Raw genomic sequence first — 17,743 nt, 5'->3', positions numbered from 1 at the left:
GTCATTTTATGCATGTTCTCTTAGGGCAATATCTAGCTCAAGGTTGATTGTTGTATGCTTTAGCTAATTGTTATAAGCTGCTGAGGTTGAAGTGGAGACAGTGATGGAGGCGGAGGAGGAAGACGGTGGAAAGCAGTTTTTCCTCAAAGGAGATGGTAAGGGTAGTAATCTCCAGAGGAAACAGTGATAAGCAGCTAATCCTTAAAGGAGGCGTTATATTAAGCATGTTCTACCGCAGGCACTAGTAGGCATGCATTGCTTCTTATAGAACTAACTCGGTAGAGCTGCGCTAGGGCTTCCAAGGCAAGTTATCTGCTATACATTGGTTATATGAAACTAACTTTTAAGGAGCCGGTCCATAAGCTAATGCGTATTGAGCTAATTCGGTAACCTAATCCTTGTAAACGGCTGCCCTTCCCAGTCTTTGGGATGATGTAATACCAGTTGAATTTTGCACTCCACCTTCATCACCGCCTTCTCTTCTCTTCACCCTCCTCCTACGCCTCCTAATTAGCTAAAACATACAAGATTTGACATTGAGCTAGTCCTTTACGATCGCACATAGGATAACCTATAAGTATAAAATTGGTTATTTTTTAAGCACCTCTACCCCATATATTTGCAAATATATGGATGAAAAGCAGAAACGTTATGAAAACGTAAAACGTAACATTTTAAGCTAAATAACGTCCGACTCGTTGGCTGAATGGTCAGCGTACTGGCCTTCTGTTCAGAGGGTCCCGGGTTCGATTCCCGGCCGGGTCGGGGATTTTAACCTTCATTGGTTAATTCCAGTGGCCCGGGGGCTGGGTGTTTGTGCTGTTCCCAACATCCCTGCAATTCACACACCACACATAACACTATCCTCCACCACAATAACACGCAGTTACCTACACATGGCAGATGCCGCCCACCCTCGTCGGAGGGTCTGCCTTACAAGGGCTGCACCCGGCTAGAAATAGCCACACGAAATTATAAGCTAAATAACAACTTTCTACCACGATCAGTTGAAATGATAATGAAATTTAAATGTTTTCACCTCTCACACTTTTTTATTCTAAACGTTACAAAACGTATCATCATATATTTTTAAGGTTAAACGACCTTTTTACCCCAAAACTTTGAATGAAACAGTCGGAGTGAGTTGATATATATCACCGGTTAGAGGATAATTTTAGATAAATTTCTAAGTTAAGTCAGTTTCCTGCAACTAACGGTAGAGGAGATATTGAATTTTTAATTTAAGTGTTGCTTTCAGCCCTCTCCCTAACACGAGTACATGTTAACACACTATGAAACTTACTACAGTAGCACAGGTTATCAAACAAATTCTGCATATCTATAAGTACATTAGACTGATAACCGCGATGTTGCAAAGCTCCAGCAGTTTAAAAGAAGAAGGGTTCGGTAATGAGGGAACATAAATCCTTCCAATAGGTATTGTATAGCACCCATTTTGTCTAGTAACCCGAACTTACAAGCTGATGTAGGGAAGGGCCGCCGGTTAGGTTAACGCGTGGTCACCATGACGTTAAGCTTGCACTCTTACCCAGCGTGTAGGGCTCACGAAGCCATGACTCCTCACCGAAGTAGCCCTTGTGCTAGAATTCTAATACCTGGTGTAGGGAAGGCAGCCGTTTAGGTTAGGTTAACGCGTGGTCGGCGTAAGGATAAGCCTGCTAGCCAGCGTGTGAGGTTATGTCCGCACACGTAGCCGAAACTCCTGACCGAAGTATCCCTTGCGCCGGAAGCCTACAGGCTGGTGTAGGGAAGGGAAGCCAGTTAGGTTATGTTAACGCGTGGTCAGCATGAGGTTAAGCTTGCACTCTTACCCAGCGTGTAGGGCACACGAAGCCAAGACTCCTCACCAAAGTAGCCCTTATGCCGGAAGCCTGGTGTAGGAAAGGGAAGCCAGTTAGGTTAGGTTAACGCGTTGTCAGCGTAAGGATAAGCCTGCTAACCAGCGTGTAAGGTTGTGCCCGGGCACGTAGGTAAGGCTCCTCACCGAAGTAACCCTTGTGCCGAAAGCCTACAGGCCGGTGTAGGGAGGGGCAGCCGGTTAGGTTAGGTTAACGCGTGGTCAGCGTGAGCTTAAGGCTGCCCTCTTAGCCAGCGTGTAATGTTGAGCTCGCACATGCAGCCAAGACTCCTCACCAAACTAGCCCTCGCGCCGGAAGCCTACGAGCTGGTGTAGGGAAGGGCAGCCGGTTAGGTTAGGTTAACGCGTGGTCAGCGTGAGTTTAAGGCTGCCCTCTTAGCCAGCGTGTAATGTTGAGCTCGCGCATGTAGCCAAGATTCCTCACCAAAGTAGCCATTGCGCCGGAAGCCTACGACCTGGTGTAGGGAAAGGCAGCTAGTTAGGTTAACTCTTGGTCAGAGTGAGGATTAGCCTACACTCTTAGCCAGGGTGTGAGGTTAAGCCCACACTCTTAGCGTACATGTGAGATTGGCAACAGCCAATCAGCCCTTGGTCTGGTATTCCTGTAAGAGATCTACTATACAATAATCACAGACCGCAAGGCAAACAAAGCGGGACACACCAAAGAGACAAGCAAAATATGAATACCAACTAATGCAATATCAGTATCGAATAAGGGGAGAAAGTCAGTGCGCAGATCTGTTCCGTGAATAATGACTATCAGAAGTTCCTATCCAAATTAATAACCTGATCTTCGGAGAATTATTTCAGATGACACGTATCAATACATCATTTCGAAAGAGGAAATTCAACCAGCAATTCAGAAAGTAGTACTTGATACGTCACCCGACCCTGACAACGTGTTAATGAAAGGTATCAGAGAGGGCATGTTTACTGATATAATTGCTCTTACAGTTACACGTATGTTAGAGACATAACAAGTAGCCTGCGCGTCATCATAACATCCGCTCTTTATTTGCGGCAACGCTAAAAGACCATGGTTTCCAGGTATTTGAAGAGGTTCATGGCTTAGCGAACAACGGAAGCCACAGAAGGATTGACATCATTGCTTTCAAGAATAAGAAGAGAGGTTACATCATCGACCCCACAATTCGCTTTGAAAGCCATAAGTCTCAGCCGTCAGATGTTAACCTAGAGAAAAGGAATATTTACTTACCAACAATTCCTTACTACAGGGAGAAATGCCAGATAGAGGAAATCGACATAGTAGGCCTGATGATTGGAGCAATGGGAACGATTCCCGCTTTTGCCGTTAATTTCTGGAAACAGATGTCTCTGCCAGTTACAACGTTACTGGAGATAGCCATCATAGCCTTAAGGGGCTCACTGATAATTCTAAGAAATCACTGTTACAATTAGGTTACCTTCAACATTTCTCAAGTACAGTATATATATTTCTCTTCTAAAAATAAATGTAAAAGTATACTTTGTCGCAAGGCAGCCTCTGCATGAGAGGAAGTATTTCATGAAATAATATATATATATATACAGTACATCCGTAGATGAGATGTCAAGCTAAAATTGGCGGCCAATCACATTTGTTTCAGTACTCAGAAGAGTGATCGAGCGAGTCCTCGACCGGAGGTTAAGAGAATTCTTTATATTTAATGAGCACCGAAGAGGTTTTACAAATTCACCTGGCACAATATTGAACACAAACCTTATTGCAGTCGATACTAAAATGTGCAAAGAAGAATAGAAGCAATGCTACTATAATTTTTATTGACATTCACAAAGCATTAGGAAACATTTGCCACGAATATTTTAGAAGAACTTAGGAAAACTTTCTTCTCTGGTTTTTCTGATTACAAAAAAATAAAGCAAATCTTGAAAGTAACCACTTAAATCCAAGCCAACACCGCTTAGAAGAGGCGTTTTGCAGGGATCTTCTTTGTCTCTAGCATTATAAAACCATGCAACGGATCATACTCTGGAAGAACTCAACGAGGATCCTGTTGAAACAGAATATGGATTTCCCTTATTAACCGACCTTATGCCGTTAACAGACTTAGGCTTCCGAGATGATACCGTCATCATCATTGGCAAAAATAAACAATCTGCTCTCGAACTTGCACGAATGGCGGTTCAAGTGTCAACGAGATTGGTTTGAATATGAATCTGTCGAAGTATGTATTAACATTGTTCAAGGTAAACTTATTTGTGAAGATATCTCAAGTTACGGAGGGGACTTCAAAAGCATCTTTCTGGGAGTGTCATTCAAATATTTGGGAGTGAATTTTGAGTGTATTATCACACTGAACCCTCATGGTTCAATGATAAATCTAAAATGTCAGTTAGAATCTCTGTCATCCTCACCTCTTTCAAAAACTCTTAAAAATTATGTGTTCTCAGTACCTCAGTTTGTTGATCAAATGTGAGTGTATTCAAGCTGTATATCTAACAACCCAGTTCGCGCTGTCAATTAGTGGAATAAAGCAAGACGTTATATTTGTTTATGTGATTCTCACTGCCGACAGCGATCGATTTCTCCGCAGTAAGAGTAGTGTAGCACATAGTATGGGGGGGGGGGTGTATAGGAAGACGAGACCGGGTGTTCTGAAATCAACTGGCAACATTTTGAAAACAGACGTGTTGCAAATTTGAAGTTCTGATAAATATATTCTAATTGTTTTATTTGTACTTCAGATAATATTGTAACATTATTTCAGACTTGCGGTTGCGATATTAAGAGGAAGAGTGAGGGCGTGAAGTTAAATTTAAACGGTGCTTAGTGGGTAACTGCATTATGGCTGATTTTAATTGTGCTGTTTTGCAAATAGTTCCGTGTTTGAATCAGTTGCTGCCTTTAATGGCATAGCAAGTAAGGTATTCTCTCCCATACTAAGCCTAATTCTTTATTTTTATTTGGTGTAATTAATGTATTACAATTGTTCACAGTCATCCAATAGGCAAGCAGACAGACTCTTTGCAAACTTGGTATCTACTTTCCGAAGACTGTGTTTATTCTCGGGCAACTGGAAGTTTCATTCAGTAGTATCAAGAATCCAGGTAATTTTAACTTGTCGTTCAAAATACAAGTGACAAAGTCCAAAAGATGACAAAGCAAATACAAAAAGCATTCCTTCACTCATTTTACTCATAAGAAAACAAGTTTCGGAACTTTACCATCGGCATATGGTATCCTGATATGAATTTAACTGAATAATTCTCCTGAATTCATTACTTTGTTTAAATAACTTTCATTTTAACAAACACACGCTGTTTACCTATGTCTTGAAAGCAAGCCATATATGTTCACGCACATATTGCACTGAAAAAGTAATACTTGTAGTCCATAGGTAACATACTGTCTTCTCATGTAAGCACACTGTAAGTAACTAATACCAACAGTGCGACGACAATATTCACTGACTACCACTGCACTACCTTTCAGCTACGTCCCTGACAACTATCCCCTCCAACTTGTCATGACGTACACAGCGTAGGTAAGGGCTGTGCAATCTTCATAGAGAGACCTCCCGCGCTTACAGATGGTTTGCATTAGGGACGACTTTCACGGGTTTGCCACGCCCAAGACTCGGCGATCAGTTGTATTCTCATAAGAGACGCATGCCAATTTCCTTATTCCCTTCTGTCAATAACCCTGATTTACCCAAGAACTATGAACAGTACCGGTATAGCGATTACATGCAATATCCAATATGGAGACCTTCCAGTTTATAGACTTTACTACATAAACAAATTTGTACTAAATATACGTAATAATAAATACAGGGACATTATTTTATCTATGCAGGGGATTCTCGCTCATCCGGTTGCCTGCACTGCGAGACTGTCTCCCGCCGCAATGCAAACAGCGCTGGCCTGGCACTGAGTTACAGAGTGTTTTCGCACAAGATTTCCTGTACTTTATGAAGGTACTATGCATATAACCCGCTTACGTAATGAAAATGGCATTGAAACAACACAATGAGCACTAAGCACGTGAACACTTGACTAAACTGAACCTTACGCTAATAAAGAACTCAGCAGACTGCAAAGGAGAGGAACTTGTGGTGCCGAGAAGCGCATTATGGCAAAGTGCTTGGCGGGAGACAAGGTCGCAGAGCGGGCGACCGGACGAGTGACAATCCCCTGCATACATAAAAGAATGTTCCTGTAGGCCTATAATGTGGGTGTATGATATATGTAGGCCTACTACCACAACCTGGATAAATGCAACGCTCGACAACATCCTCGAATCTGTTGCACATGCATTTCACAATAACCTAAACTCTCACATTTATCCTGGCTGTCTTAACTTAAAATACAGAGTGGTTAGCTCGGGCCTGGGCTGAAACAGAGCATACATGCGAAACGGTAGCTGCTGGTGTTGCCTACGGCGATAGAGCATGTTGAAGCTCACACGTATCCCTCTCAGATATTCTCTTGATCGTGCAGCGTAAAATTCTTCAAATCCAGTCTTTTTCGGCGACATGTTTTATAGGGCAGTGTACGTTTTCTACAAGTGTCTTAAAATTCAAAGTGTGTGCGTGATTTATCCGTAAGTTAGCGAGGTGAATATTCAGATTAATCTATTGCAATGCTAACGGAAATGTTCACGCTTGAGCAAACAGCTTTAAGTACAACACGAATGTAAAAACCGACTCATGTAAAGAGGCGTGTAGACAATTTCAGGTAAAACTTCCTAGTGCTCAAATGCCATGTAGAGATATTGTTAGGCTTCTTCTTATTAATAAACGAAGAACAACGGGATCACTAAACGCTAACATTTCTAATCAGAAACGAAGAGTTCTGGAGGAGGGAAAAATGGACGAGGACGGTACATCGTTTGCACGTTCTTGAAATAAATCTCTTTCAGATTAGTTTGCACCTCAGTGACCTCCCATTAGGCAAAATCTGCACAAATCATCTTGCGGTTCATCGCACTACAGTTATCCGAAAGCTTTGAACAGGAAAAAAAGGAGGGAGGTGAAGTCAAACTAACCAATTAGCAATCACGCCAATGAGTACTACTGATCGCTGGAGACGAGAGCCATTTTAAACTGTTGCAATTTTCTAGTCTAGTGTACAAATGGCTCCTTTGTCACCAATATTCAGCATTTCGAAACAGAATATAAACGCTGGGAAAATGCATGACCGTTGTTAAACAGTTCAGTGTAGAAGATATTCAAATTGATGGGTCTGTTGTGAGGTGCAATGTTTGTGATATTGACGTAATGGCGTCAAGCGGCATATCGGGTGAAGAACGTGGAACTATAATGTAGTTAAGGTGGACTGTGACATCAGTTTATTGGTGAGGCACTCAAATTCAGGAAACAAAAAATAATTTCTTACTAATAGGCCTACTGTAAAGACATTTGGGGTGTGTGGTGTTTCACTTTCGAAGCTTAACAACCCTATTATGAAATCGTATTTGCACAGATATACTGGGAAGTCTTTTTCATATGATAGCACCTTCAGCCTCTGTACGGAGAAAAATAAAATCATTTCAGGCAAGTAGTAGCTGCTAAGCCAACACACTTTTTCCTAAATGAAATCATTGCTAGGCAGAACGGATATGTTAAGAACATTTTAAAAACACCACTGAAAATACGGCAAGTGAGGCCCATGCTTTTGACTTACTTTCTGAACAAAACGGACAGTGCCAATGTGGTGCAAAATATCGAGAGTTCATACGTTCCATTGTGGCCTGAAGTACTATAATTGAGAGCGATCGAGCGTGTCTAGGGCCTGCGCTCGCTCTAGCGGTTAAGTAGCCCCGGACAAACAGACAAATTGCCGCCCCCTAAGTATAATTTTGAATAAGAATCAAATCATTTTATTTAATTGTTAATAAAATCATATATTTAGAAAGAAACATGTAACATAACATAATATCGACAATCAAGTAGTAAAAAACAATAGAAATTAATTAAGAAATATTTGTACCAAACAAAAATTGTTAGCCATATCATTTTAACAATTTTAAAACCTATTAAAAATTACATTATTGCACAATAAATGCCATTATTATGGAAATGAAACAAGGTAATATCAGCTACAGTAAAATCACAAAAAGTCTGTTTTTCTCACTTTTTCAGCAAACCTTTCTATTACATCTTTTACATTTTTAAAAATTAGCAATTGCATGCTCGATTGCCAAAATGGCCAAACCATTAAGACGATTTTGTGTAGTAGCCAAACGTAAACCGTTTTTAATTTTAACTTTGAGAAACTCCTTTCGCCACTTGCTGCAGGTATTGGTATCGTTCGTAATACCCTTAAAGCAATAGTAAGGAACTAATCATCAATCTATAGACTGACAATACAACACAGATCGAAACTACTAAGGGTAAAACGAAGCAAATTCGCTTTCTAAGAGGACTTATGCAGGGATCACCATTATCGCCAGCATTGCATGACCTGGTCACAGATTTCATTTTTGATGAGATAACAGAAGAAAACCTACTACAAGCATATGGAAAATCAGTTTCTGCAGAATTTCCCCCTCTTTGTATTATCGGTTTCGCCGACGACACAGTCATTGTTGGCAAAAACAAGGAAGCAGCTCTTGAGTTGACGCGCATCGCTATCACGTCGTTCCAGGAAATCGATCTACAGATAAATGCCAACAAATGTGTGGGCATATGTATCGAAAAGGGGAAACTCGTGGACGGAGTGCTCGATATTCACGACAATTTTAAGATCAGTACTACTAAAGAAAGAGAAGAAATTCGATATCTCCGCATCACTTTTAAGGAAATACTCACCTTTGATGCGAACTCTTCTCTAAAAACATTGCACAAGAAGTTAGATGTGCTTACAGCCTCACCTTTGTTAAAGGCAGATCAAAAGTTCATTGTTTTAAACAAAGCAGTCATCCCTACTCTCGTATATGCTTTTCAGACTGCCGAAATCAGACAAGTACCGCTTAACTTCCTGAAAACCGCCGACAAAATGGTAAAGAGCTCCCTAAAGGAAATTTTGCAATTACCCACGGATACACCCGATAGTGCTCTGTATTCTGATTTAAGATTCAAAGGCCTCGGACTTTTCAAAGCAACTTGGGAAGTACATCTGCAACAAAAAAGCGCATGCAACGCCCTTCGCCGAGCCAGCAATAACTATGTTTTAAAGATGCGTGATCTGACATCCGAAACGGCGCATTGTCTACAGGCCCTCAACATCATAGATATCAATCGATTTTCCAATAAAGGCAGTGACCTTCCAAATCTAAGAAAAATCCGCCAAGAACTAAGAAGTCGTGAAATGGCAATTTGGTGCTCTTTGCGTCAGAAGGGGATCGGTGTAGAGTTATATAAAAAGTACACTCCGGCCAATAATTGGATCAGGCATCACCAGGGACTTTCTTGTAGCGAGTGGCGAGAGGCAATCAAGATGACATCAAATGTTTCTGCAGTGCGAACTATTCCGAGCAGAACTCCGGACGGAAACCTCTGTCGCAGATGCGTCAGAGAGAAAGAAACACTGGCTCAAGTTCTGGGTTCTTGCCCCTACGGCGAAGTATTGAGAAACTCACGTCACCACAAGATAAGATCACTGATCGCAGAAGAACTCCGTAGCAAGAAGTCCACGGGTTGTCTACAACAGGGAGTACAAGACGAATTGACATAATTGCCTTTAAAGATAACGACAAGAAAGGCTTCATTATCGATCCCATCATGCGATTCGAGAACCATGTCAGCCAGTCTACTCAAGTTCATGTTGAAGAGCAAAACATTTACGTGCCCAACATCCCTTTCTACAAAGATAAATGCCAGCTGAACGAAGTAGAGATTATTGGCCTAATGGTTGGCGCTCGTGGCAAAATACCTGCATTGTTCATAGAATTATGGAAGAAGTTCGACCTGTCTATGAACAGCATTGAAAGAATAGTCACCACTACCATACGTGGATCTGTACACATCCTGATATCTCACAGCTATATTTCTATATGATGAAACATTCTCTATCCTGATATATTTAATTTGTCCATTGTGGCAACCCGTAATTGCGGGAAGTCGCTGATTCGTTTGATAAATATATATAGGGACAAAATTTAACTTTGTAATTAAGCCCAGTACATTGCTTCGGCTTCCTTTCTTCGCCCAAAAGCGCAGATACTGCTGAAATTTCCTCTGCTAATTCTACCCCATGTATGTCAACAGAATCACCATAGTTAAAATATATTCTAAATGCTTACAGTGTTTTAGTAGTATTTTTTGGACATGGTATTATATCGTATATATTATATAAGAATTGAAAAAGTTACTATGTTTACTACGTTGTTCAAATCTAGCATCTAGTGCATTTAGTACTCGATCAATTGTAAAATAAAAGAAATCATGTTTTCTTTTCCTTTGGATATTCAATCGGTTCATCTCGTGATTCATATGAGAGAAGTTCCTTTTTTCTTCTCCTTACGCGGTGTCATGTTACTTTTGGTCCATACCGTCAATTTCGGTATTTCGGTATCAAGTTCTTTTGCATCAATACTAGTTCCATCAAAGGATGAATCCGATCGAAGATTCTTTAAATATATTTTGCAGTTTTGTAAAAGATCAAGTACAGAGGCTAGATCGACATCTTTTGTTTGCATTATCTTACTTATTGGATTAATGCAATTTAGTATTTTACACCAAATAACTAATGAACATGTGGCGGCATCAGGAAGAGTAAACTCGCCCCACATACAGAACGCACCCTTGTGCACGATGCAACATTGCATCAGGGTATAGCTTGCTAAACTAGCGTCATTCAGCTGCGTGGAGTGAGCATGAGTATCACGCCTGTTTGTGTCTTGTCGGTGTAACCAGTGTAACCTATCTCACATGCAAAGGTGTACTAAAACTGTACGTGGTGTAAATAAATCTTATTATCCATGAGGGCTGGTTTATTTATGAACGATGTGGAGCCGCCTACAACCAAGACTCCTCAAACACAAGAATTTAAATGGTTTAACACAATTTAACAAACCCGAGGCTTCGTCTGTTATAAAATTATCAATATATTGGTTTTCATAAATTCTTAGCAAATGGAATCTCAAAGTCTTTAAGGCCTCTACATTTTTCTTTTTTTGCTAGTTGCTTTACGTCGCACCGACACGGATAGGTCTTATGGCGACGATGGGACAGGAAATGGCTAGGAGTGGGAAGGAAGCGGCCGTGGCCTTAATTAAGGCACAGCCCCAGCATTTGCCTGGTGTGAAAATGGGAAACCGCGGAAAACCATTTTCAGGGCTGCCGACAGTGGGGTTCGAACCTACTATCTCCCGAATACTGGATACTGGCCGCACTTAAGCGACTGCAGCTATCGAGCTCGGTAAGGCCTCTACCTACTCTCCCATCTACTGTTACTCAATGGTTTCAAAGTTAAACCTTGAACATTTTTTAAATGTATTGCTCATCGAAAAGTATATGCTGGAAAAGATACATATATTTTTTGGACCATGTTGAAGAAATTAGCGGCTCTCAAGGATGCTTTTGCCATATCATAAACAACAAGATAGAGAGAGTGGCTACTACACGGAGCATGGAATGCGTGGGAATTATATTGTTTAATTCTAGATTGCACTCCTACTTTATCGCCCTAATATTGGACCCTTTGTCGTATCCCTCGCTTCTGATATCCTGCAAATTTAAAACCAAGTCATTAAGTTCTCCAATATTATAATATCAGACATTTGTTTTCCTGTGGATCTTTCGACTGGTGTTGTTGTTGTTTGAGTAATCAGTCCATAGACTGGTTTGATGCAGCTGTCCATGCCACGCTATCCTGTGCTAACCTTTTCATTTCTACGTAACTATTGCATCCTACATCTGCTCTAATCTGCTTGTCATATTCATACTTTGGTCTACCCCTACTGTTCTTATCACTTACACTTCCTTCAAAAACCAACTGAACAAGTCCTGGGTGTCTTAAGATGTGTCATATCATTCTATCTCTTCTTCTCTTCAAATTTAGCTAAATCGATCTCCTCTCGTCAATTCGATTCAGTACCTCTTCATTTGTGATTCGATCTATCCATCTCACCTTCAGCATTCTTCTGTAACACCACATTTCAAAAGCTTCTATTCTCTTTCTTTCTGCACTAGTTGTCGTCCATGTTTCACTTCCATACAATGCCACGCTCCATACGAAAGTCTTCAAAAATATCTAATTCCTATATCAATGTTTGAAGTGAGCAAATTTCTTTTCTTAAGAAAGCTCTTCCTTGCTTGTGCCAATCTGCATTTTATGTCCTCCTTACTTCTGCCATTGTTACTTATTTTACTACCCAAGTAACAATATTCATCTACTTCCTGTAAGATTTCATTTTCTAATTTAATATTTCCTGCATCACCTGCCTTCGTTCGACTGCACTCCATTACTTTTGTTTTGGACTTACTTATTTTCATCTTGTACTCCTTACCCAAGACTTCGTCAATACCATTCAGCAGCTTCTGGAGATCTTCTGCAGTCTCAGATAAAATTACAATAACATCGGCAAATCTCAAGGTTTTGATTTCCTCTCCTTGGATTGTGATTCCCTTTCCAAATTCCTCTTTGATTTTCTTCACTGCCTGTTCTATGTAAACATTGAAAGGGAGGGGGGACAAATAGCAGCCTTGCCTCACTCCTTTCTGGATTGCTGCTTCTTTTTCGAAGCCCTCGATTCTTATCACTGTAGACTGATTTTTATACAGATTGTAGATAATTCTTCGTTCTAGGTATCTGATCCCAATCACCTTCAGAATCTTAAATAGCTTGGTCCAATCAACATTATCGAATGCCTTTTCTAGATCTACGAATGCCATGTACGTGGGCTTGTCCTTCTTGATTCGATCCTCTAAGATCATACGTAAAGTCAGGATTGCTTCACGTGTTCCTACATTTCTTTTGAAGTCAAATTGATCTACTCCCAACTCAGCTTCAAATTGTTTTTCCATTCTTCTGTAAACAATACGTGTTATCATTTTGCAGGCATCATATACTAAACTAATGGTACGATAGTTTTCGACTGGTAAGAAGCCTAAAAAGCTTTCATTAATTTCAACATCAGTGTGAACATTTATTTATTTAAATATATCTGATTATAAGCGTCAGGTGCTCTACGTTACTAATGTTACAGTCAAAAATTGTGGAAAATATTAGGGTGTTTATTTAATCCATATGAGACTTTACACTTTGATGCAGCAGATCTATCATCTCGTTTTGTATATTTTCCCCGGGATGGTGAGATTTAGTCTCTTCTTTTTTGAGCACCGTATATATGTGCTTTTCCATAATGGCATAAAATTCAGATAACACTCAACTATTAAAAAATTACTGTTATTATATTCAAAAACTTGTCGCTTATACCTTGAAAAGCCAGAAAAAAATTATCAAGCATTTTAGTTATTGCTACGATTCTTAGAAGCACCTATTTCCAATGGTTTGTTTCGCCATTAATCATTATTTGACCAGTCGCATGTATAATTTTACAACACTTTAACATTTGGCTCATTTCTAGGCATGATTTTAGGACCTTAATATGATTTTTGGAAATTTCATGCTCTTATGAAGTTCCGTCGAACTCCTTCTAACTTTTAAAACCCTCCTTTGAAAGAAAACTAACTGTACAGCTGAACATTTTGCAACAGAAGCAGTAAACGCAGTTTTGTGAAAGAGGGTACACCAGCCAGTGTCGTAAAACTTGCTCTCCAATGCTTAAAATTCGCGTATAACAATTTAAGCTAAAATATCGACCAGTGTCATTTGAAAACAATTTGTAATTATGCAATGGTTTAGGTGGACACTATCTGACTAAAAAAATTATTTCGGCATCTCCTGAAATTCTTGGCCACTGTACTCAAAGTTTGTAAAACGCTTTCTGTGCGTGTCATGTTAGTGTCATTTTTAAAGTGCTATCATCTGATGATGATAGAGTCAGAGATCCAGCAGTTCCAATTTCCAGTTCCAATTTCGGAACTTCGTCCATTTGTTCAACATCATAATTTTCTGCGAATCCGTATTTTCTTTTATAACCGAACTTGATGTTGCATTGTCAGAATCGTCATTTGTTTTGGAAGAAGTTTGGGTATCATTTTTAACGCACCAGCTTGTTTTTGCTTTTCGGCTTCTTTTTCCAGCATTCCTTTTTTGTACTGGTAACTAGACAGCTTTCTTTGACCGTCAGGCATTCTGGAAGAAGCACGCACAAAACTGAAATTAAATATTGTAAACAGTACAATTATACTCGTAATTAATTCTAAATAAGCCCTGGTAACACTTTCCAGAATTTGGCACTACTGGATAAGAATTAACCCTCAAGCGCGTGTCCTCTCGCGTCAATATGTGCTGCACTAATCTTGAAAGCAGCCCGCAACAAAATTTCTTGAGAAATAACCTGACTTTGCGGGCAGTGTCTTTATTTAATTAACTCCTTTGTTATAACAACTCGATTTTGGAAGAGTAGACTGATCTACTTACCTCAAAAGTTCTTCTTCTACGTTTCTCTTAGCTCCATACAAGAGCACCTTCTATAAAATGAGCAGCCATGATTTGAAGATCACCAACCTAGCAGAGCGCATGCTTCTACCCGCTACCATTGTGTGAAATACGAGCAATTTCTTAAATATGCTCATATTTTTAGCTTTTAGTCATAAACAGTATAAATACGCTACGCACTGTACATTTTTGGCGTACGAAAACATATGTATCTGAAATTTTCTATTCATTGGTTATTTAACACATCGATATTTTTCTTACTCTTACAGCCAAAATGCCGCCCCCAAATTTTGGCGCTCCGGACAAATGTCCGGATTGCCCTCCCCTAGAGCGCGGGCGTTGTATACAGTTACTGCAAACATAATCACCTTTCCAATTGCTCACCATCATTATGATCATCAGACTAATTATGTAATTAATTAACTAGTAAGGACAGTGACGACGCGACGTTGCATTATAAACTTTAAATGATCTTAAAATCACAGTTGTTGAGTCACTTATATTTCTTCTCGATTCCAGGAGCCGCAGCAGCATGACGTCAATGGCTACGAACTTCACACTGATACTGGTTCTATTCGTGATTAAATGGTCAGCATCGGATTCAACTTGCCCATCCTACTGTGAGTGTTACAGTTTGAGAACCCAGATAGTGGCGGACTGCACCAGTAAAATGCTGGCGGCCGTACCGAACGGACTGCCCCTCAACATCACGACTCTACGCTTGGGATACAACAATCTTACTCAGATTCACAACTCAACATTTGCTGGGAAAAGTCTTTCACTACTGGAACGTCTTGAGATCAACGATAATCTTCTGTGCTACATTGAACCAGGTGCCTTCCACGAGCTCACTCGGCTCACTCGTTTGGATCTGGAAAACAATCGCATACGCCTTTTACATCCAGATATATTTCTCTCACTTTCTCGCCTTTGGAAACTGATACTGAACGGAAATCCACTAGCACTTCAGGAAGATGGTCCTTTCTTAGTGGCACCACAATTGAAGGTAGGTATAACACTTGATCTCGTTGTTCAACGGTGCAACGCTGAGTGATAAGTAGACCTGGGATTTTAGGCTCTAAAAAAATTAGTTTTAGGCGCCTAAAATAGGCTTTTAAAAGAGAAAACAGGCACTTAAAATATGTTTTGAAAATGTGTGGATAGGCAGGAAATAGAGTTTAAAATATTACAATATACACTTAAACTGTAACGTGATACTTTTTTACTTTAACAAACGTGGTATCCCTATTCTTAACCGAAATAACTGAAAAATTAAGACATAATAAAAAAAGACATTTATCAAAAACAATATGAAAAGTAATGTGACAAAAAAAGTTATGGATTATATGATATACCATTATCAGTACTGATCTAAAACCTTAATACTAAAATCACTGTACACAATTACAGCACTGTAGGCATCCAATAACGGCACAAACGCGAATGGAGTATGTGTTTATTATTTGTGAGGAACATTCCTACAGTACTTTCATTCGTAGTTTGCTTTACAGTACATAACAATAATCTTCTCCAAATTTTCCACAGTCAGGCTGTGTCTTTTGTCTGTTAAAATCATTTTGAAATCAGAAAAATAGCGCTCCACACTCACAGATGTTAGAGGGGCATAGGAAAATTTATCTACATTTTTCAATTCAATTTCACTTGGTAAGTCTACCTTTTCCCCATCCATTACCTGATGTACCCTTTTCAGCACTGAATAACCTGAGTTCTTCTGCAGTACACTAGACCACTTGTCTCTTATTTTGTCCCCTACCTTGCCCCTAGCACTTTGTATGTTATTCTCAGCTTCCTCAATTACAGAAAATTGCTGTTTGAGACTGTTTCCTTTTTCCTCCATTTTTGTAATGGTGACTGGAAGAAATGAAAAATTTGCCTGAATATACGCAATGTCTCTCTGAACACTGGAACAATCATTTAACAGCTCTTTGACAGACGACACACATGCAGAGTTGTCCGTTAAAGGCAAATTGTCTATCACAATCTTGATTTCCTCAAGATGTTCTGCATAATACAGGGCAGCTTCCATCCAGGAACCCCAACGGGTGATGATTGGCTGTGGTGGAAGGGGAATAGAGGGGAGTTTCTCTCGAAAGATGGCTATTCTTGATGGAGCCTTGCAGAACACTTTCTTCATTGTTGAAATGAGAGTATTTACTGCAGGAAACTCGGCCCTAACTGTTTCTGCGAGTCTATGCAAGGCATGGGCCATGCAAGTAACATGAATTAAAGAAGGATAGAAAGTTTTGAGGAGAGGTGCAGTGGCAATCATGTAGGAAGCAGCATCGGAGACAAGGAGAAGGACTTTAGAATCATCAACACTCCCAGGATACAATAATTGCAACCCCTTGTTGATGAAGTATGCATTGCTTTGACTATTGACTTTCTCAAGCTGTTTAGAGCAAAGAAGGTGAGCGGTAGATGCCTGATTGGGTCCCAGTTTTCCTACTATAAGGTTAGCAATGTACCTGCCCACAGAGTCGGTGGTTTCGTCCACACACAACCATATGCAAGACTCCCCAATATCCTCCCTGATTGACAAAATAACCTCATTGTAACAAATATCTAAGTAGTTCTTCTTTAATGTAGATGCTGATGGGATGTGCTGCTTGGTGTATTTCTCTAAAAAATCTCTGAAAACCGGATTATGCACAGCATTCCAGGGGATATTTGCTGCAACTAAGGCTCTACACATATCAGCATAGAAACCATTATGGGTTGTAGGAGATATAGTTTGTGTGAGCAGAGTCTGTCTAATGTTACTTTTCATGGCTGCTTTCGCTTTGTGACTGGCAGTATCTGAATGCTGCTGAAGGTGGCATTTTTTCTCATGTGAAATCTAAAACACAATAAAGTGATGTCAATTAGAGACTAAGATGAGGAATAGAAAAGGTGAGCTATTGAATAAAATTTGTAATTTTGTACTATTTAAATTAAGCCATTATTACTCTAAAGTTAATTAAGAACAAGAACACTACAGTCCCCGAAGGGCCTTGGCTTTCAATAACGGTTGCTGCCCAGCTCATGGCCTGCAGATAATGGGTGGAGTGTGGTCAGCACGATACATCCCTCAGCCGTATTGCCTTGCCTCCGTGACCCCTGCCCACTGTAGCTTCTCAATTGTCCTCACGATGCTGGGTCAACACCGTTCCAGACTTCATAGATTTCTAAATTACTGCCGGTACTAGAAATCGAACCCAGGTCGTCTGGACTAGGTCTCTACAATTAATTAGATGAGCCAATATCAAAACCTTAGTTTTAGATTAATATGAAATTTACGATATATGCACATACCTGTTTATTGCAGTACTGGCAGAAAATAATCTTGCCATCAAAAGTCATCCCTGGAAATTGTACAAGCCATTGTTGTATAAG

The 17,743-nt window shown here is 40.0% G+C and overlaps 1 protein-coding gene across 3 annotated transcripts in view; it reads left to right on the top strand.

Moving 5' to 3' along the window:
* Positions 1-17,743, top strand: part of LOC136864549 (leucine-rich repeat-containing protein 15) — a 108,358-nt gene that overhangs the window by 50,095 nt on the left and 40,520 nt on the right. For 2 of the 3 annotated variants that reach the window (XM_067141679.2, XM_067141681.2), the window contains one exon: positions 14,870-15,356. In XM_067141679.2, the coding sequence (XP_066997780.2) occupies positions 14,883-15,356 (474 nt within the window). In that variant the 5' untranslated portion in view covers positions 14,870-14,882. Of the gene's footprint in view, positions 1-4,837; positions 4,949-14,869; positions 15,357-17,743 lie in introns of all 3 variants that reach the window. The other variant, XM_067141680.2, reaches the window with a different exon arrangement.

This window comes from Anabrus simplex, chromosome 2, assembly GCF_040414725.1.
Source record: "Anabrus simplex isolate iqAnaSimp1 chromosome 2, ASM4041472v1, whole genome shotgun sequence".
Classification (NCBI taxonomy): Eukaryota; Metazoa; Arthropoda; class Insecta; order Orthoptera; family Tettigoniidae; genus Anabrus; species Anabrus simplex.
The sequence above is the reverse complement of the archived record's forward strand: the minus strand, read 5'-3'. Positions and strand labels throughout refer to the sequence as shown.